Source organism: Nomascus leucogenys, chromosome 12, assembly GCF_006542625.1.
Source record: "Nomascus leucogenys isolate Asia chromosome 12, Asia_NLE_v1, whole genome shotgun sequence".
NCBI lineage: Eukaryota > Metazoa > Chordata > Mammalia > Primates > Hylobatidae > Nomascus > Nomascus leucogenys.
In genome coordinates, this window is record NC_044392.1 from 67,008,370 (window position 1) to 67,028,367 (window position 19,998).

The 19,998-nt window shown below is 39.0% G+C and overlaps 1 protein-coding gene across 3 annotated transcripts in view; it reads right to left on the bottom strand.

The window, feature by feature from the left end:
• Nucleotides 1–822: 822 nt before the first annotated feature.
• GPSM2 (G protein signaling modulator 2) overlaps nt 823–19,998 on the bottom strand; it is a 49,048-nt gene continuing 29,872 nt past the window's right edge. For 2 of the 3 annotated variants that reach the window (XM_003267878.4, XM_030824937.1), the window contains 5 exons: nt 17,497–17,567; nt 13,808–13,984; nt 10,004–10,163; nt 8,371–8,585; nt 823–1,561 (listed from right to left, as the gene is read on the bottom strand). In XM_003267878.4, the coding sequence (XP_003267926.1) occupies nt 1,322–1,561; nt 8,371–8,585; nt 10,004–10,163; nt 13,808–13,984; nt 17,497–17,567 (863 nt within the window). In that variant the 3' untranslated portion in view covers nt 823–1,321. The remainder of the gene's footprint in view (nt 1,562–8,370; nt 8,586–10,003; nt 10,164–13,807; nt 13,985–17,496; nt 17,568–19,998) is intronic. The other variant, XM_030824936.1, reaches the window with a different exon arrangement.

Sequence of the window (19,998 nt, forward strand, 5' to 3'; positions counted from 1 at the left end):
ATCTGTTTTCTATTTATGTGTCCTAGGTTCTTGACCCAACCACATGGGTTTTTTTTTGTTTTTATATTAGAACTTAGAAAAGTTTGTTTTACAGCAGTATTATGGAACAGAAGAGACCATTTTAAATAATTTTTTTAAACAGCCCAAAACACACAAAAGATATTTGTTTTCTAGAGACAGGGTCTTGCTCTGTCACCCAGGCTAGAGTGCAGTGGCACGATCATAGCTCAGTGCAGCCTCCACCTCCTGGGCTCAAGTGGTCCTCCTGCCTCAGCCTCTTAAGTAGTTGGGACTACAGGTGTGTGCCAGCATGCTTGCTATTTTTCTTTTCTTTTTTTTTTTTTTTGAGACAGAGTCTTGCTTTGTCACCCAGGCTGGAGTCCAGTGGCTTGGTCTCGGCTCACCTCAATCTCTGCCTCCCAGGGGTTCAAGTGATTCTCCTGCCTCAGCCTCCCAAGTAGCTGAAACTACGGGCGCATGCCACCGTGCCCAGCTAATTTTTGTATTTTTAGTAGAGACAGGGTTTCACCATGTTGGCCAGGCTGGTCTCAAACTCCTGACCTCAAGTGATCCACCTGCTTCAGCCTCCCAAAGTGCTGGGATTACAGGCGTGAGCCACTGTGCCTGGCTGCTGATTTATTTTTCGTAGACACGGGGGTCTTACTATGTTGCCCAGGTTGGTCTTGAACTCCTAGCCTCAAGTGATCCTCCTGCCTCAGCCTCCCAACATGCTGGGATTACAGGAATGAGCCACCATGCCCAGCCCAAGAAGTAGAGTTTCTTTTATACTGACTTTGGCCTAAAAAATTAGATTTTCATGGAGAAAAAAAACCCTAGATTTTTAGTAAGACTATTTTATATACTTTTTTACATTGATCAAGTACCTTACCTTTACTAAACAGCATTGTTTCCCACTACATCCATGGTTATGTATAAAAAAATGCCATTGTCAATTAAGATTTTAAAAAATTATTTCCATGAGAGGATTAAATTCTAATCTATGATTCACTTACATTACAAACTAATCTATGATTCACCTACTTTACAAACACTAGGTAAAGTAATCTAACAAGCTGCCAAAGAACACATCCCAAGTAGTAATCACAGATGATGAAGCACCTTACAGGACACCTCCACCCTCAAACACGCGCGTGTCCAGAGAAGTATTAATGCCTTAATGGACTACTGAGGGTTAACTATTTACATCATTCTAAAAATATTTTAAGCTGTATTACAGTGCTATAAATTCTCCTTTTAAGGAAAAAAGTAATAGATTGTTTCCTTACCGTGTTTGAAAGGAAAAAAAAAATATCCATAGTAACTAATGGTCTGCTGATTTTTTCCCTGAATTTTTAAACTCCAACAAAGCATTACTTTGCAAAAAGTCTTTTAGCCCAAAGTCAGTGTCTCTGTTTTGATCTCTTTGTAAAAGAACTCTCTGTTCATCCATTCTCTTTGCCTGGGACCGTAAAATAAGGCTGAAAAAGTCTTCATCTGGTACTGTCGGACCCTTTGTGGTAGCAGGTGGTGGAGCACATCTTTGATCATCTAATCTGGATCCCTAAAAGTTTATGAGAAAGAGATTAAAAGACATATTGTGGGAAAGAAAGCACCAAGCTATGTTATATCTCTCAGTCATAAGAAGAAAACGCAGTTGTAAACTTTTACTTGGGGCTTCTCAGAAATTAATCTTTGTTTTTATATTGTTCTCTTTAGTTCCCAGCCTGATTTCTGAAAGAAATAATCTTTAAACCTGAAACTGCATAAAATTTTTCCTTTAAAATGGCTTATATAGGTATAGCTGCTTCATTGGTTTAGTATGTGCATTATATTAAGTCATACTGTTTTAATTATAATTGGTCACAAGGAATAATCTGAGATAAAATACAAGGTCAACTGTATCTAAGTATGACAGTTCAAGGTTATAATCTAACAGGCATCAACGGTGTAACTTAACAAATCTTTAGAAATATGTACAAACCCCAAGAGGAACTACCTTAAAAAAATCGTGTCTTAGGCTAGGGGACAGCAAACTGTAACCCAGTGCCTGCTTCTGTAAGTGAAGTCATTTTCATTTTCCCATCAATACATTTGTTTATATACTATCTATATGGCTGCTTCCCTACTAAATGGCAGAGTTGGGCAGTTGCAACAGAGACCATATGGGCGGCAAAGCCTAAAATATTTTCTATCTGGCCTTTTATAGAAAAAGTTTGCCTGCCTCTGTCTTAGGCTGTTAAATCTGTTAAGAAATAGTCCAGACTGAATTTGTTTTTTTTTTTTTTTTTTTGAGATGGAGTCTCACTCTGTCATCCAGGCAGGAGTGCAGTGGTGTGATCCTGGCTCACTGCAACCTCCATCTTTCAGGTTCAAGTGATTCTTCTGCCTCAGCCTCCCAGTAGCTGGGACTACAGGCATGTGTCACCACACCCGGCTAATTTTTGTATTTTTAGTAGAGATGAGGGTTTCAGCATGTTGGCCAGGCTGGTCTCGAACTCTTGACCTCAAGTGATCCACCCACCTTGGCCTCCCAAAATGCTGGGATTACAGGCATGAGCCACCATACCTGGTCTCTGAATTTTTCTTTCAAGTTTGAGTATTATGATTCTTATATTAGATGTGCTACTTGTCAACTAAAAAATACATGCACCTACAAGTATACACCATAGTTTCTGGCATTGTAGCTCAAGAGTAAGAATAGAAGTGTGATAGCTGATATTTAAATACCCACTACATTGTTAGACTGTGAAAAGACATAGATCCTTGAATATTTAAGCCCACAACCCTCAGAGGGTGCAGTTATTTACTGCCCTCCTGAGTGAGTGCCACCTCCACACATACCTGGCTCACTCATTTCTCCTGTCATAAATTGATAATTTCAGTGTCCTCCAATTAACCTAACACTTGGGCACTTAGTTCCTAGGCTTCCTCTGATTGAATGTTCTTATCCTTCACTTCGGCCTTAGCCATTTGGCTCCCATGGTCATATTCTAGCCTCTTGTTATCTCTATAGAAATGCCTCTTCCAGTTCTTTGCCCATTTTTGAATCAGGTTGGTTTTTGTTGAATTTTAGGAGTTTTCTATATTTTCTGGATATTAATCCTTTATCAGATATGTGATTTCCAAGTATTTTATGTTGGGTTGCCTTTTTACTGTTGATAATGTCCTTTGATGCACAAGTTTTTAATTTTGAAGTCCAATTTGTCTATGTTGTTGTTGTTCCCTGCTCTTTTGGTTTTATAACCAAGAAATCACTGCCAAACCCAATGCCATGAGGCTTTCCTTTTTTTTCCCTTTAGAGACAGGGTCTCACTCTGTGGCCTAAGCTGGAGCACAGTGATGTGATCATGGCTCACTGCAGCCTTGAACTCCTAGGCTGAAGTGATCCTCCCACCTCAGCCTCCTGTGTAGCTGGGACTACAGGTGTGTGCCATTAATTTAAAAAAATTTCATAGAGATGGGGTCTCACTATGCTGCCCAGTCTAGTCTTGAACTCCTGGGCTCAAGCAATCCTCCCACCTTGGCCTCCCAAAGTGCTGGGACTACAGGTGTGAGCCACCACATGCTCCTCTTGAGTTTTGTAGTTTTAGTTCTGATGCTTAGGTCTTTGATCCACTTTGAATTTTGTATATGGTATTAGGTAAGGGTCCAACTTCATTCTTTTTGTATGTGGCTCTCTAGTTTACCCAGAACCATTTGTTGATAAAACTGTCTTTTCCCCCACTGAATAGTCTTGGCACCCCTGTTGCATATCATTTGACCACACACGCAAGGGTTTATTTCTGGGATCTGTATTCTATTCCATTGGTCTATATGTCTGTCTTTATGCCAGTACTGCACTGCTTTGATTAGTGTAGTTTTGTAGTAACCTGAAATAAAAAAATGTGAGCCCTAAAGCTTTATTCTCAAGATTGTTTCAGATATTTGGGGATCCCTTGAGGTTCCATATGAGTTTTAGGCTATATTTTCTATTTCTGTAGGAGGAAAAAGCCAATTTTTTTTTTTTTTGAGACAGAGTCTTGCTCTGTCAGCCAGGCTGGAGTGCAGTGGCACGATCTTGACTCACTGCAACCTCTGCCTCCCGGGCTCAAGCAATTCTCCTGCCTCAGCCTCCCGAGTAGCTGGGATTACAGGGGTGTGCCACCACGCCCAGCTAATTTTTGTATTTTTAGTAGAGACGAGGTTTCACCTTGTTGGCCAGGCTGGTCTTGCACTCCTGACCTCAGGTAATCCACCCACCTCGGCCTCCCAAAGTGCTAGGATTATAGGCGTGAACCATCGTGCCCGGCCTCCATTTGGATTTTTACAGGGATTGCATTGAATTTGTAGGTCACTTTGGATAGTATCAAAATGTTAACATTATTAAGTCTTTTAATCCATGAACATGGGATATTGTTCCATTTGTTTTCTTTCATCTCTTTCAGCAGTGTTTTGTGGTTTTCATTATACAAGTCTTTTGCCTCAGTGATTAATTCCTAAGTATTTTATTTTTTGATGGTATTTTAAATGGAATTTTAAATTTCTTTTCCAATTGTTCATTGTTAGTGTATAAACACACAACTGATTTTTGTGTTGATTTTGTATCATGCTACTTTGCTGAACTTGTTGATTACCTGTCAATTTTATTGATACTTTGTCCTTTCCAATGTGAACGTCTTTCTTTTTTTGCCTAATTGCTCCAGCTAGAATTTCTAGTACTACATTGAATAGAAGTGGCAAAAACCTGCATTCTGATCTTGTTCCTGATCTTGGAGGAAAGCTTTCAGTCTGTCACCATTGAGTATGATGTCAGTGGTGCATGTTTCGTATATGGCTTTTATTATGTTCTGGTAGTTTCCTACTGTTGATAATTTTTATCATGAAAGAGTTTTGAATTTTGTCATTTTTTTTCCTGTATGTGTTTTTTCCCTTTATTCTGTTTATATTATGTGTTACATTGATTGATTTTCACATGTTGAACAATCAATCCTTGCGTCCCAGGAATAAATCCCACTTGGTCATGGTGTAAACTCCTTTACAACAGGGGTGCTGCTGAATTTGGATTGTAGTATTTTGTTGATTTTGCATCTGGATTCATGAAGGATATTGGTCTGTACTTTTCTTGTAGTGTCTGTCTGGCTTTGGTATTGGCAATACTGGCCTCACAGAATGAGTTATGAAGTGTTCCCCTTTACTTTCAGTTTTTGGAAGGAACAGTTTGAGAAGGCATAGTGTTAGTTCTTTAAATGTTTCATAGAATGCACCAGTAAAACTATCAGGTCCAGGGCTTTTATCAGGAGGTTTTTGATTACTGATGCAATTTCCTTATGATGGGTGTATTTTCTGTTTCTTCATCATTTGTTCTTGGTAAATTTGTGTTTCTAGTAACTTGAATCTTTTTAAAATTAGTCTATCTAGCTAAAAGTTTGTTAGTTTTGTTAACTGATTTTCAAAACGTCTTGGCTTCATTGATTTTCTCTATTTTTTTTTTGGTTCTGTATTTTATTTATTTCTGCTATAATCTTTATTTTTCTTTCCTTCTGCTAGTTTAGGGTTTTGTTTGTTCTTCTTTTTCTAGTTCCTTAAGTTGTAAAGTTAGGTTGTTGACTTGAGATCTTTCGTTTTTTAGTGTAAACATTTACAGCTATGAATTTCCCCTTTGACATTGCCTTTGCTGTGTCCCATACATTTTCGTATGTTTATTTTTATTTGTCTCTATTTTACGATTTCCATTGTGATTTCTTCTTTGATGGATTAGTCATTTAAGGGTGTTTAATTTCCACAAATTTGTGAGTTTTCCCTGTTTTCCTTCTGTTATTGCTTATTTTATCCTATGGGGTCAGAGAAGGTACTTTATATGATAGTTATCTTTTAATTCTGTTGAGAATTTGTGGCCTAACATACGGACAGACCTGAAAAATGTTCCATGTGCACTTAAGAAGAATGTGCACACTGCTGTTGTTGGGTAAAGTGTGCTATATATGCACGTTAAATCTAGTTGGTTTACTGTGTGTTCAAGTCCTCCATTTCCTGACTTATCTTCTTCTAGTTGTCCTATCCTAATGAGCATAGGATATTGAATTCAACTATTTTTGTAGAACTGTCCATTTCTCCCTTCAATTCTGTTAATTTTTGCTTCATATATCTTGATGGTTTGTTACGTATCTTTAGCATTCCTTGAATCTACTGGGACCACTGCTACTTTTTACTTTCACACCTTTATTTCCCTTCTTACAGCCTATATTCTTAAGTCTATTATTAAAATCACTTCCTGGCACATGTCTTCAACTACCATTCTCTCCCCTAAATCCCATTCTCCTGGCAAAATATCAGTCTTGATTTATTTCTCTGCCTCAAGCAGCTGGTTATGACTGGATAAAATACACAATTGTACTCACTAGTCTTACTTTCAGTGACTGAACCTCAGGTGGGTTCTTAGCAGAGCACAGTATTCTTAATACTTTCCCCCTAGTTTCAGTTTCTCTAAGTCAACTATTTCCCACCTCCTTTCTCTTCAAATTTATAGTGCTCCCCAACTCCAGTCTTAACTAATGACTACTTCTTTCTTTGGTGAGAAAATAAAAGCAGCCCGAGAGAATTCCTGCTTGCTTCCATCTCCAAATCCGTACTCTGCTTTCCCTCTCTCATCTACACAAAAACTGTGTTCTTCAATTACCCCAGACTTACCTACATCACTGACTCTTCTCTACTTGACCATTTCCATCTGTAGATAAACTATGTTATCACCCCCAAAAAGAAAAAAAAAAAACCCACATTTGCCTGATATTTATTTGCTAGCTAATGGTCCATTTAACCCATTAAAGTTTTCTATATTTACTGTCTCCCCTTTCACACTTCCCATTTTCTCACCCCACTCAATCCTTTGTCCCCACCATGCCACTGAAACAGTATCTTTCAAAATTATTCATAATCTCCATGTTATCAAATCTAGTAGTTCCGTCATCATCTGATTCAGGTTCTTAGCAACATTTGCCACAGTTGAGCATTGCTTAAGATACACTCTTTACTTGATTTCCACCACACCACACCCCACCCGTCCCCAGCCCACCCTCGGGGTATCCTTCCAACTCTGTTGCTATTGCTTCTTTGCCAGCTCATCTTCCTCCATCTAACTAGTAGATTTTGAAATGCTCAGGGCTTAGTCTTCCTGTCCTATTCTTTAGGTACTTTCTTCCCAGGGCTTTAATACCAGCTATATGCTGATGTCTCCCAAATTTACTTCTCCCTTGGGCTCCAGATTTTACATCAAATTGCCTATTTAACACCTCTACTTCATTGTCTATACCAGTCACACTTGCCATTCCTTGAACTGGCTAACAGTTTACCAAATTTAACATGTTGAAAACAGAACTCTTGCTTTTTCTCTCCAAACTTGCTTTTCCTCTAGTCATCTCCATTTCAGTGAATAGAACCATTCATTTCCCAGTTATGCAAGGTGTAAGTCATCCTTGATTCTCTTTCCCTGAAACCTTCTACCCAATTTATTAGGAGGTCCTGCCAACTAACCACAATACATAACTGATATAATAACTAATAATGTAGCCCTATGCTAACTACTTCTCACTGTTACCACTCTAGTCCACATCACCAATATTTTTTGCCTGCATCACCATACAATCTTTCTAGCTGGTTTTCATACTAACACCCTTGCCACTCTACATTCTTCATCAGTAGCCAGGATCCTCTTTGAGGACACTCCCAGTACCTTCCTAATACATCTAAAACACAAGACTTTATCATGGCCTCCTGCCTAGATGATCTAGGCCCTGATTACTTCTCCATCCACATTTTGTACAACTCTTCCCTTCCCCTACTCATCCCATGCCAGTCACATTTGCCACTCCTTGAACTGGCTAAGCTTTTATTTCCAAGAGGGGACTTGCTGCCTCTGCATGGAATACTCTTTCTCTAGATACTCACATGGCTGACTGATTCACTGCATTCAGGTCTCTGTTCAAATGACAATCCAGAAAGGTCTTCTCTAAACACCCTACCTAAAACAGACACTCCCCCTACCACCAACACCTTTGCTTACCCACTACCCCTTTATCCTCCTTTAAAGTTCTTCATAGCAAGTATAATTACCTAATACAACACCCATATACTCTCTCTCTCTATATATATACACACACACACACACACACACACTTGTCTCTCCTAAAATGTAAGATCCTTCAAAAATCAAGTGTGTCCTCTATGCCTAGAATAGCAGCTGAAACATAATCAGTGTTCAATAATTTTTTACTGAATGATGGACAATAATAACTCTCTAATACAAAATAAGCCCTTCCTGAATGAGAATTATAACACTGCCAATGTTCTCAGTGGTATCTGAGCTGTATGCAGAATGAAAAAAATATACAGACATACTTGACATTTTACAAGGATGTCAAAGAAATCTTCATCAGCCTCTTTGTTGTCATTAGTCATCAGGTGGCTAAGTACCGACTGGCTGTTTTGTGTTAGACGAAGCCCTGGCAAATTACTGAAACTAGCCCTCTGGTCATCCAGACGGCGACTCTGTGAGCTGGCAAGAAGATCTAAAAATTCATCCGTGTTGGGGGATACCACAGGAACAGATGGTGCTAAGAACAGAAGAAGAAAGCCAAAGATTTAAAAAAAAAACAAAAAAAAAAACCGAGGCACATTTATTATATACCTAGATCTTTTCGGCCTTGCCAGTCCCAAGACCCGCCCTGCCCTCCTGCTATAGCGCTGACACTGATGGGCTCTGGCTAGATGGGTGTGGTTTTTATTGGTGGGAGGGAAGAATGAACCCCAGAGTACTTCAGATGACCCACTTGGAGGTTATTCAGATTTGACTATATTTCTCTATTTAATGCTCACTCAAAATGTAACCATAAGATATGTGACTAGATTTCAGAAAGTGAACAAACTCTTTTTCTTACATAATTTCTCAGACCAGGTTGTGTGGGACACTGCTTTTTATTCCAGGCCCTGGATACAAATCATTTAGTAAACTAACAGTTAAGTGCTGCTGGCAAGTCTTGGTCTATGGTACAAGAAGTGTTTTGGTAGCTGAAATAGAAAAATATAAGTAACCTATTTTAGTCCATCTCTAACTCAGCCAGGCCTTAGCCTCAGCCTTAGCCATAGGTTCCTCTTCAGTCTGTCTTTGTTTTTCTTTTTTAATCCAGATATGAAGTATTGACATTTTATATATAATCATAAGGTATGTATAACTACCTTTCTTCCTCATTTTTATTTTTAAAAGTTATATTTAGGCTGGGCACAGTAGCTCATGCCTGGAATACCAGCACTTTGGGAGGCTAAGGCAGGAGGATCACTTGAGGCCAAGAGCTCGAGACCAGCCTGGACAACACAGCAAGATCTCATCTCCACAAAAAATAAAAATAATTAGCTGGGCAGGGTGGTGTGTGCCTGTAGTCCCAGTTACTTGGGAGGCTGAAGTAGGAGGATCGCTTGAGCCCAAGAGTAGAGGGACAAGGCTGCACTGACTATGATCATGGCCTGGCACTCCAGCTTGGCTAACAGCAAGATCTCGTCTCAAATAAATTAATAAAATCAGATTTTATTTTTATATATTTTTTAGACATAGGGTCTAACTATGTTGCCCAGGCTGGAGTGCAGTGGCTATTCACAAACGTGATCATTGTACACTATAGCCTCAAACTCCTGAACTCAAGTGATCCTCCCACTTCAGCCTCCCAAGTAGCTGAGATTACAGGTGTGCACCACCACACCTGGCTCACAGTCACATTTTCCACAACAGATTTTTCAAAGAAAACTAGGGAGGTAGTATAATATAGTTAGTAGAAAGCACATTGGACTACAAACACAGATATACGTAAGGGAACTGAAAAAAACCTTGTTTGAACTGTATAAATACCAGCATTTCAGATATACCTGGATTCAGGCTCATTTATTATATCTCTTATGATGGGAATTCAATTCTCAGAAATAAGCCACAAGAATATCAGTGAGAACTATTAAAATCGGGGGAGAAACAGAGATGACTTACTTTTTAGCATCATTTTGGGGGGAGTGGAAGAAGTTGTTGTTGAAGCTGTATGGCAGTTCTTCTCTTGTAAGCAACATCTCTGATCATCCATCCTATTGCTTTGAAATCGGCTTAATAAGTCAAAGAACCCTTCGTCTCCAATAGTATCTGCACTGATTTTCTAAAATATTGAGAGGAAGTCTAGTTCATTTGAATATTCCAGTATTTAGATCATCAATGAACATCATGATGCATTCAAATGCAAAAGGTAAAGGATGAGGATTAAAAATTGACATTTGGAAAAAGAATACAAGATGGCAAATATTGGTAATAAAGTGTTATTTTAATCCAACAAAAAGCACTTCTAGTTTTTAATTCCTGTATTTCTAAGGCTAAAGAAACATACCTCAGACTTATCAGAACCACTACAGATACTGAATTATGCAAACACTGGTGATACAGGCCTGTACTTCAGGCTCTACACTCAGTTCTAAACATTCTATAGTGGAATTTAGGTATACTTATCTCTTTGTAAGAGCTGTCTAAGAAAGAAAACAAGTGTATTTTCCTACCATAGTGATTTCTAAGGTCTTTTTATTATACTTAGATTTGAAGATCCTGAAAAAATACAAACTTCAAATAAATGAATATTTGTGAGGAGAGCAAGAACTATATTTATACTTCATTTGGAAGGCTTCAAAACTGAAATGATGAATGTAATGTTTAATACAAATAATTATTTTAATTTTTTCATAATGATATATTATAATAGAGGCACATATACAAAAATGTTATGGGCCTGAGGAGGAGAGATAAACTAATTTTTAGGAGAAATAGGGAAAATTTCATAGCATGTATTTGTGTTGGCTCCTTAAGAATGAATAGGCATTTGGAGGTGAGAGATGTTTCATACTGGTTAATATGCAATCCAAAAAGTTTTCAGTATTCAATTGATGATGAACTGAAGGGTAGGGGTAGGTATAGAGGAGGGAAGAGGCCTTTGTATGCAATACTAACAAATGCAGACTTTATCCTATGTGAAATAAGATGAGCACTGGCAATAGTCAATTTTAAGCAGTTTTATTTAGAGATAATAAATGACGGCAGGGAGATCAGTTCCGGTACCTACTGAAGTCTAGGTAAGAGAGTAAGTACTAGGCTAAGACATGGTAGCAGATTTTTTTTTTGTTTGTTTTGTTTTGAGGAGTCTCGCTCTGTCATCCAGGCTGAAGTGCAGTGGTATGATCTTGGCTCACTGCAACCTCTGCCTCCCAGGTTCAAGCAATTCTCCTGCCTCAGCCTCCTGAGTAGCTGGGACTACAGGTGCATGCCACCACACCTGGCTAATTTTTGTATTTTTTGTACAGTCAGCGTTTCGCCATGTTGGCCAAGCTGGTCTCAAACTCCTGACCTCAGGTAACCTGCCTGCTTTGGCCTCCCAAAGTGCTGGGGTAGCAGATTATTTTTTAAAAGGGGTGAGGGTGAGAGATCTGAGGGACACAGTGGATTTGATGTGGTTAGTGAAAGAGGGAATCTTGCATGACACGGGTTCCTGGCTTAGGGACAGAGTAAATGGTATCACTTTAACTGGAATAAGGAAAACAGGAGTGATTAAGAGAAGTTTTTAACATGTTAAATTTGAGGTTTGGGAATGATACATACACAAGCTACAGTCAAATGTGTTAATTACCAACAAAAGACTTTTTCCTAGGGGCAAAAAAGCCTAGAATTCAAAACTCTGAACGTGAAAACATATATGGCTCCAAAAGTATGGGCATTTTCAGTTGAGCTAAGTGAGCTTAGTTAAGACCCCAAACCTTGAACAAAGGCATGGCTTCCTTGAATTCCAGTCCTGCTCTAGACCTACAAAAATATCCCTGAATTTCTATATACCCCATATTTTTTCCTTTTATTAGTCATAGCTGTCCCAGAAAAGCTATGTAAGAAACCACTGATAAAAATTGAGGCATTCTATAACAATACCACAGACCAGGGAGAAAGAAATCGAGACAAAAGACACTACAAGGGTGTAGGTATAAATGAAATGCTGACAAAAGAAAACTCTAATTTAAAAAAAAAAAGGCTTTTTTTTTTTTCAAAGGCTCTCATTGCTGGAAAAATGGATTTTATTTATTTTACTCTTTTTAAGACAGAGTCTCACTCTGTCACCCAGGCTGGAGTACAGTGGCACGATCTTGGCTCGCTGCAACCTCCACCTCCCAGGTTGAAGCGATTCTCCTGCCTCAGCCTCCCGAGTAGCTGGAATTACAGGCATGTGCCAACACGCCCAGCTAATCTTTGTATTTTTAGTAGATACGGGGTTTTGCCATGTTGGCCAGGTTGGTCTTGAACTCCTGACTTCAATTGATCCACCTGCCTTGGCCTCCCAAAGTGCTGGGATTACAGGTATAAGCCACTGCGCCCAGCCAATTTTTTTATTTTTTTGAGATGGGGTCTCACTCTGTCACCCAGGTTGGAGTGCAGTGGCACAATCTCAGCTCACTGCAACCTCTGCCTCCCAGGCTCAAGCAGTCCTCCCACCCCAGTCTCCTAAGTAGCTGGGACCACAGGTGTATGCCACCACACCCAGGTAATTTTTTGTATTTTTGGTAGAGACGGGGTTTTACCACGTTGGCTAGGCTGATCTCAAACTCCTAAATTCAGGAGATCTACCCACCGTTGCCTCCCAAAGTGCTGGGATTACAGGCATGAGCCACTGCACCCGGCAGATAAATGGATTTGATAATATGAAGTACCTTCTTTGTAATTTACTTTGATCCTTTTACCAGATTATAGGGTAGCTGGATTCAAGATTTCTCTGATACTAATTATCAGTACACCCATTGTATTTTTATTTCTAAATAAATTAAATAAACTGATCGCTATGATCATTTTTCTCTTTTTCTGAGACAGGGTCTTGCTCTGTTGCCCAGGCTGGAGTGTAATGGCATGATCTCAGCTCACTGCAACCTCCACCTCCTAGGCTCTGGGGCCATAGGCATATACCACCATACCCGGCTAACTTTTTATTTTTTGGTAGAGACAGAGTTTCACCATGTTGCCCAGGCTCATTTTTCATCAAAAGTTTGTAATTCTATCATTGTAGTTTCAATAATGTGATTAATAGAAGTAGATGCTAATGGACACTCTTCATTCTAAATTAATATTTAGAAATCCTTGAGCATCTGAATTTAATTCGTTCTGCCTTCTGAGCTGAGTAGAGGGTGGTTTTACTGGGAGACAATGCAGTGAAATAACTGGTAGTATTTTTGCAAACAATAGTGACTCAAATAAATAATTATTGGCCAGGCGCAGTGCCTCACACCTATAATCCCAGCACTTTGGGAGGCCAAGGCAGGCAAATCATTTGAGTTCAGGAGTTCGACACCAGCCTGGCCAACATGGTGAAACCCCGTCTCTACTAAAAATACAAAAATTAGCCGTGCATGGTGGTGCGCACCTGTAATCCCAGCTACTCGTGAGGCTGAGGCAGGAGAATCGCTTGAACCCGGGAGGCAGAGGTCACAGTGAGCTGAGATTGCGCCACTGAACTCCAGCCTGGGTGACAGAGCAAGATTCCATCTCGAGAAAAAAACAAAAAAGAAAAAGAAATAATTATTGTCCAATATGTGGGAGCAACTTATCTACTAAGACAGTAATTACCATTTCTCATTTTGAAGAAGATAGAAAAGATAGGGAAATATGAATACAAAGATATTTTATATTAAATGTCTAATTTAAATTACTAAAAATTCAGTATGAATACAAGAAAACCCAAATGTCGGTACTCAAAACACAATACGCAAAAACTTAGTTTAAACGTACCCTCTGAGAATTTGGAAGTCGGTGGTCAACAGAATTACTGGCATCTTGGAGAACTTTAGTGGAGGAATTCGTTTTGTATTTTTTCCCCTTCAGTCTGTTGACAAAGAGTAGCTTTGCAGAAGGTTTGGCAATAAGAGGTTTTTGCTTAGCAAGAATTTCACTGTTCCAGTTCTGTACCTACAAAATTATAAATGGAAGGCAGGTGAATAAACACCCCCAAATCCCCAGCTCTCTTCTGTTTTCCCATAATATTAACCTGACATACTCACTTATTTACTATTGGGGGAGAGAGGAAGAATTTTAGATCTCTTTAAAAATATCTTTTTTAGTATATTGCACTATTTTCAAGATCTTGTACCAAATGCATACTGTGGATTTCTCATTATCAAAACATTAAAATGCTGGTTTTTAAGAACCTACGAATAAGAAAGCAAGGTTTGCCAAAATTCTATAAAAATAAAATATGAATGGTCAGAGAAGGAGCCAAAGTTTTACTCTAGACGTGAGTTACTTAAAAATCTGTTACGACTGGAATTTTTGGATGTATGTAGAATTTTTAAACATAAAAATTAATATCTAAAACATAGCAGTAATTTTTAAAAAATAAAACGGTACTGTTTTTACTAATACCATACTAAATTCTCAATAGGCAAAACCAATTTATAAAGGTCTAGATCTGGTTTAAATACATGACAACCTACAAATAACAAAATAACATTTATTGAGTACAGTGGAAAAATATGCACTACATACAATAGCTCTGACATTTGCAGCTTTAACACTCAGTCTTAAATGTTTACAAGTAAGTCTATGTAATAATTTTAGTGACACACATTTTTTCATAGGTAAAATTACAGTCAAATGCACAGATTTTAAGTCTATGATTAGAAGCCATATAAACCCTACTCCAATCAATACATAGAACACTTCCACCAATCCAGAAAAGTGGCCCATGAGGCACAAACTGAAATAAATGTACAGGGGAGTGAGACATGTAGCTGGGGATGGTGGTTCACACTTGTAATCCCAGCTACTCAGGAGGCTGAGGCAGGAGGATTGCTTGAGCCCAGGAATTTGAGGCTAGCCTGGACAACATAGTGAGAACCCATTTATATATATATATATATGTGTGTGTGTGTGTGTGTGTGTGTGTGTGTGTGTGTGTGTATACACATACATACATTTGTTGCTTTTTTTTTTTTTTTGAGACGGAGTCTCACTCTGTCGCCAGGCCGGAGTGCGGTGGCACGATCTCGGCTCACTGCAACCTCCGCCTCCCAGGTTCAAGTGATTCTCCTGCCTCAGCCTTCTGAGTAGCTGGGACTGCAGGCGCCCACCACCATGCCAGGCTAATTTTTTGTATTTTTAGTAGAGACAGGGTTTCACCACGTTGGCCAGGATGGTCTTGATCTCTTGACCTCGTGATCCACCTGCCTCGGCCTCCCAAAGTGCTGGGATTACAGGTGTGAGCCACGGCGCCCGGTCTTGTTGCTGTTTTTAAAACACGTAGCTAGTAAGTGAACCAAGCCATCAATTCCTTTTCACATACAGGTTATAAGGGGAAATTATTTACTACAGTGGATTTCATGGTCTATTGTTTAGAGAAAAGGAAAATGGTCCTTGATGTGAGGACATAAAACTGCACCCAAAACCCAAGAAGAAAAATTAAAAATGTTCCTTATATATTTATTTGAACTTCTCAACAATACTGAAAACAAGAATACAGGGCAAAGCAATGTCTTAAAAACTGTGAAGAAAAATTATTTCTAACCAAGAATTCTAAAGTCAGCAAAATTATCAAATGTGAGGTTAGTAAAGACATTTTCACATAACCAAGTTCAGGCATCCAAGTCTCAAAAGTTCCCTCCCACTGCACACTCTCCCAGGAAGCCTCTTAACCTAGAAGTCTCCCTTTTTCCTTATGTATGCTTCTTTACTTTGTTGAGAATAATGAAATAATGAATTCTTTGACAGCTTTATTATGAGGAAAAGAAACCAATACAAAGAACTAATTACACTTAAACATATTTTACATTAAGAATAGAATTTTATCACTTGGCTCTTGGAGAATTACAAGGTCAAATCTGGTCAGCTTCTTACATAACACTGTTAGTACCACTACACAGGTAGGCAGAAGATAGCAAATTAATTTTGCTACTTATTAGTATGTTCCTAAAAGAAGAAAGTAGACAAAAATTGCCTTAAAAGCTTTTAAAAAGGTCGGGCGCAGTGGCTCACGCCTGTAATCCCAGCACTTTGGGAGGCCGAGGTGGGCGGATCATGAGGTCAGCAGATCAAGACCATCCTGGTTAACACAGTGAAACCCTGCCTCTACTAAAAATACAAAAAATTAGCCGGGCGCAGTGGCGGGCGCCTGTAGTCCCAGCTGCTCGCGGGGCTGAGGCAGGAGAATGGCGTGAACCTGGGAGGCGGAGCTTGCAGTGAGCCGAGATTGCGCCACTGCACTCCGGGCTGGGCGAAAGAGCGAGACCCCGTCTCAAAAAAAAAAAAAGGCTTTTAAAAAATAATTTGTGGATTTAACAAATTTATATTTGAGAACCACTCACAGAGAAGAGATGGACATTTTGGGAAAATCACAAAGTTCTTTAAAAATTACTAGAGTTTCCAAATAACTCTGTGAATGGCTGGAATAAAAATATCTTGGATATGATTCTCACACAATTAGATTTTGGTTTTTTGAAGACTATTCACACATAAACTATCACTACTGAAAAATCATATGTTATTGTTATAATGATAGGGCAGAAGAATATTTAATGACATGGAAAGATGTTTCTCCCGGGTTCAAGTGATTCTCCTGCCTGAGCCTCCTGAGTAGCTGGGACTACAGGCGGACACCACCACACCCAGCTAATTTTTGTATTTTTAGTAGAGACAGGGTTTCACCGTGTTGGCCAGGATGGTCTCGATCTCCTGACCTCGTGATCCACCCACCTCGGCCTCCCAAAGTGCTGGGATTACAGGCGCGAGCCACCGCGCCTGGCCGAGAGCCTATTTTGACAATGTAATATTCAGTTCAAAGGAAATGGAAGAAAGTAGCCTTGATGTGTTCTTCAATAACCTGTTTCTAATTATGAAGTCCCTTCCCTTTTACTATGCACCTCTCTCCCCCAAGAAAAAGCCTAGGGAAGATGTACCTTCAATACAAAGTACTTGTTAAAAAAAAATGCTTTTCAAGAATGCAGCTAGAAAAACAACTCTCCTCTTGATCATAAATTTCATTTATCTTGGCAATGATGTTGCTATGTAGTTGGGAAAAAAAGCTTGTCCTTTTGATCTTCCTGATCTTCTATTAATTAAAAGTAATACATTTGCATAGTAAATGATTCAAACAGTTCAAACTGGTATATAAAGTATTTCTAGCCTAACCCAGACACTCAGTCCTCTTCCCAGAAGAAATCACTGTTAGCCCGTCTCTTATATCTTATTCCAGAAATGTTTTAGGAATCTACAAAGGAAATATATGCATATATATTTTTCTTAAACAGATGGCAGCATACGGTACTCATTCTTTTTGCACTATACTTTTTCTGATTTTTTTTTACAGGCAAATTTTAAAGTGATACCTATATAGGGCAAGCCTTATTTAAATTATTTCATTAAATTAAAAATTACTAAAACATTTCATAATAGTTCATGAAATTTAAAACATAAAACCTGCCACCCACCTTTTCTGGTGTTAACTTCATAAGTTCCATATTTTCCATACTGTGCCGGCGTCCCAACTTGGGGCATACACCTTTGTTTAAAAAAAAATTAATTCAAATAAACCAGGGAGCCCTTAAGAGTACAAGTTCAGCATCATTACATTATTCAATTCCAAAATCTGATACACAAACCCATATGAAAGGAGAAAACCTGTACAAATATGTATTCTTCTAAGAATAATAATTTTCCATACCAGCTACACAAAAATAGAATATACAATCCCCTCTAAAATGCTTTGATGTAAGGAAGTTACATTTTGGTTGGAAACTAACACTGGTTACTACATTACCCCTTAATTTGAAAAAGGCATTTTATAACAACTGGTTTTATACTATCCACACAGTTTCAAAAATAACAAACTGTAGAGCAGTTTATTCCTTGTAACAGAAGGAAAAGGCTGTAGGCCTTCAATTGTGTGAAAAGAATCAAAATAGCATCCCCACTACTACGCTGTTACTCCTTTCTAGGTTACCCCTTTCTATTTTAAGATCTTATTAGATGACAGACTTACTGCCAGTCAGAAAACAACAAGGCCTTAAACTTTTTTCAATAAAGTTATTAAATACAGAGAATTTCCATGTCCATTCAATGTTTTAAAATATTAGGCAGTATTTTAAAAGGCAAAATACCTAATGCCCAGCTTAAAAAAATGAAACATTACGAACACATTAAACTCCCCTTGTATAACTCCCCTCATAATTTCCCTTGTCTTCCCTGCGCTTTTATGCATTTTCATTACAAATGTATGTATTTCTTAGCAACATAGCATGTGCGGGTTTTGAAACATTTATAAATGGTATCATACTGTATGTATTCTGCAACCAGCTTTGAGAAACCTTATGTTTGTGAGATTCATCCAAGTTGCCATGTATACCTTAATTCATTTTCATTGCCGTTTTTGGCAAAGGCTTTTTATAATAACTGGTTTATACTATCCACACAGTCTCAAAAATAACAGACTGTAGAGTGGACTAGGAAATCATCCATTTTACTAGTGACAGATATTTGGGTTGCTTCCAATTTTTTTGCTATGATAAGCACACTACAGATATTCTTGGAAACGTCTCTCAGTGTACATGAACAAGCATTTCTTCTAGTTTGGTGGATATCAGGAGTATATAACTGGGAGCAGAACAGGAGTGGAACAGCTGGATCATACAGTTGGTGCATCTTTAACTTCACCAGAATGTTGCTGGATTGTACTTCAGGGTATACCAATTTCTATCCCATCAATACCACATGAAAGTTTCCATTACCCTGCATCATTTTAATACTGGTAGTAATTTTATTTTTTTTTATTTTTTGAGACTGAGTCTCGCTCTGTCACCCAGGCTGGAGTGCAGTGGCGCGATCTCGGCTCACTGCAAGCTCCGCCTCCTGGGTTCACGCCATTCTCCTGCCTCAGCCTCTCCGAGTAGCTGGGACTACAGGCGCCCGCCACCACGCCCGGCTAATTTTTTGTATTTTTAGTAGAGACGGGGTTTCACCGTGGTCTCGATCTCCTGACCTCGTGATCCGCCCACCTCGGCCTCCCAAAGTGCTGGGATTACAAGCATGAGCCACCACGCCTGGCCTAGTAATTTTTGTTTACCTCATAAGTTTCTAATAGTACTCCACTGTGATTTTTGCTGATGAGATGAAGTTAAACATCTTCTCATATATTTATGGGCTATTTGTGTACTGTTCATCACTTTTGCCCCCCTGCCGTGTCCCCTCCACCCTTTTTTTTTAAGTAGAGACAGGGTTTCACCATGTTGGCCAGGCTGGTCTCGAACCTCAAGTGATCTGCCCACCTCAACTCCCAAAGTGTTGGGATTACTTGCGTGAGCCACCATGCCTGGCCAGCCCCTGATCTCTTTTTTTGAGAAGAAGTCTTGCTCTGTTGCCCAGGCTGGGGTGCAGTGGCGCAGTCACAGCTCACTGCAGCTTTGACCTCTTGGGCTCAAGCAATCCTCCCACCTCAGCCTACCAAGTAGCCAGGGCTACAGGCATGCAACACCATGTCCAACTTTTTTTTTTTTTTTTGATACAGACAGGGGTCCTATGTTGCCCAGGCTGGTCTTGACTGCTGGATGCAAGTGATCCTCCTGCCTCAACCTCCCAAAGTGCTGGGATTACAGGCGTGAGCCACTGCACCTCTCCTGCATCACCACTATTACTGCTTTAAATCTTTCACATTTAAATCCTTAATCCATCAATAATTCATTTTTATGAGATTATTTTCCACATATGTGAGGAATATAGGCTCTCAACTCGATTCCACTGGTCTATTTGTCTTTATGCCAACAGCACACTGTCTTATTACTTATATCTGTAAAGAAAGCACTTTTCATGTTCTTAGGAATGTTTTGGTATTTCTCAGAACTTTTTTGTTTCATATAAATTTATGAATAACTTCATGAAGTTCCACAAAATAATTGTGATGTGTTTGGCAGTGCACTTAATTTTTATCAATTTGAGAA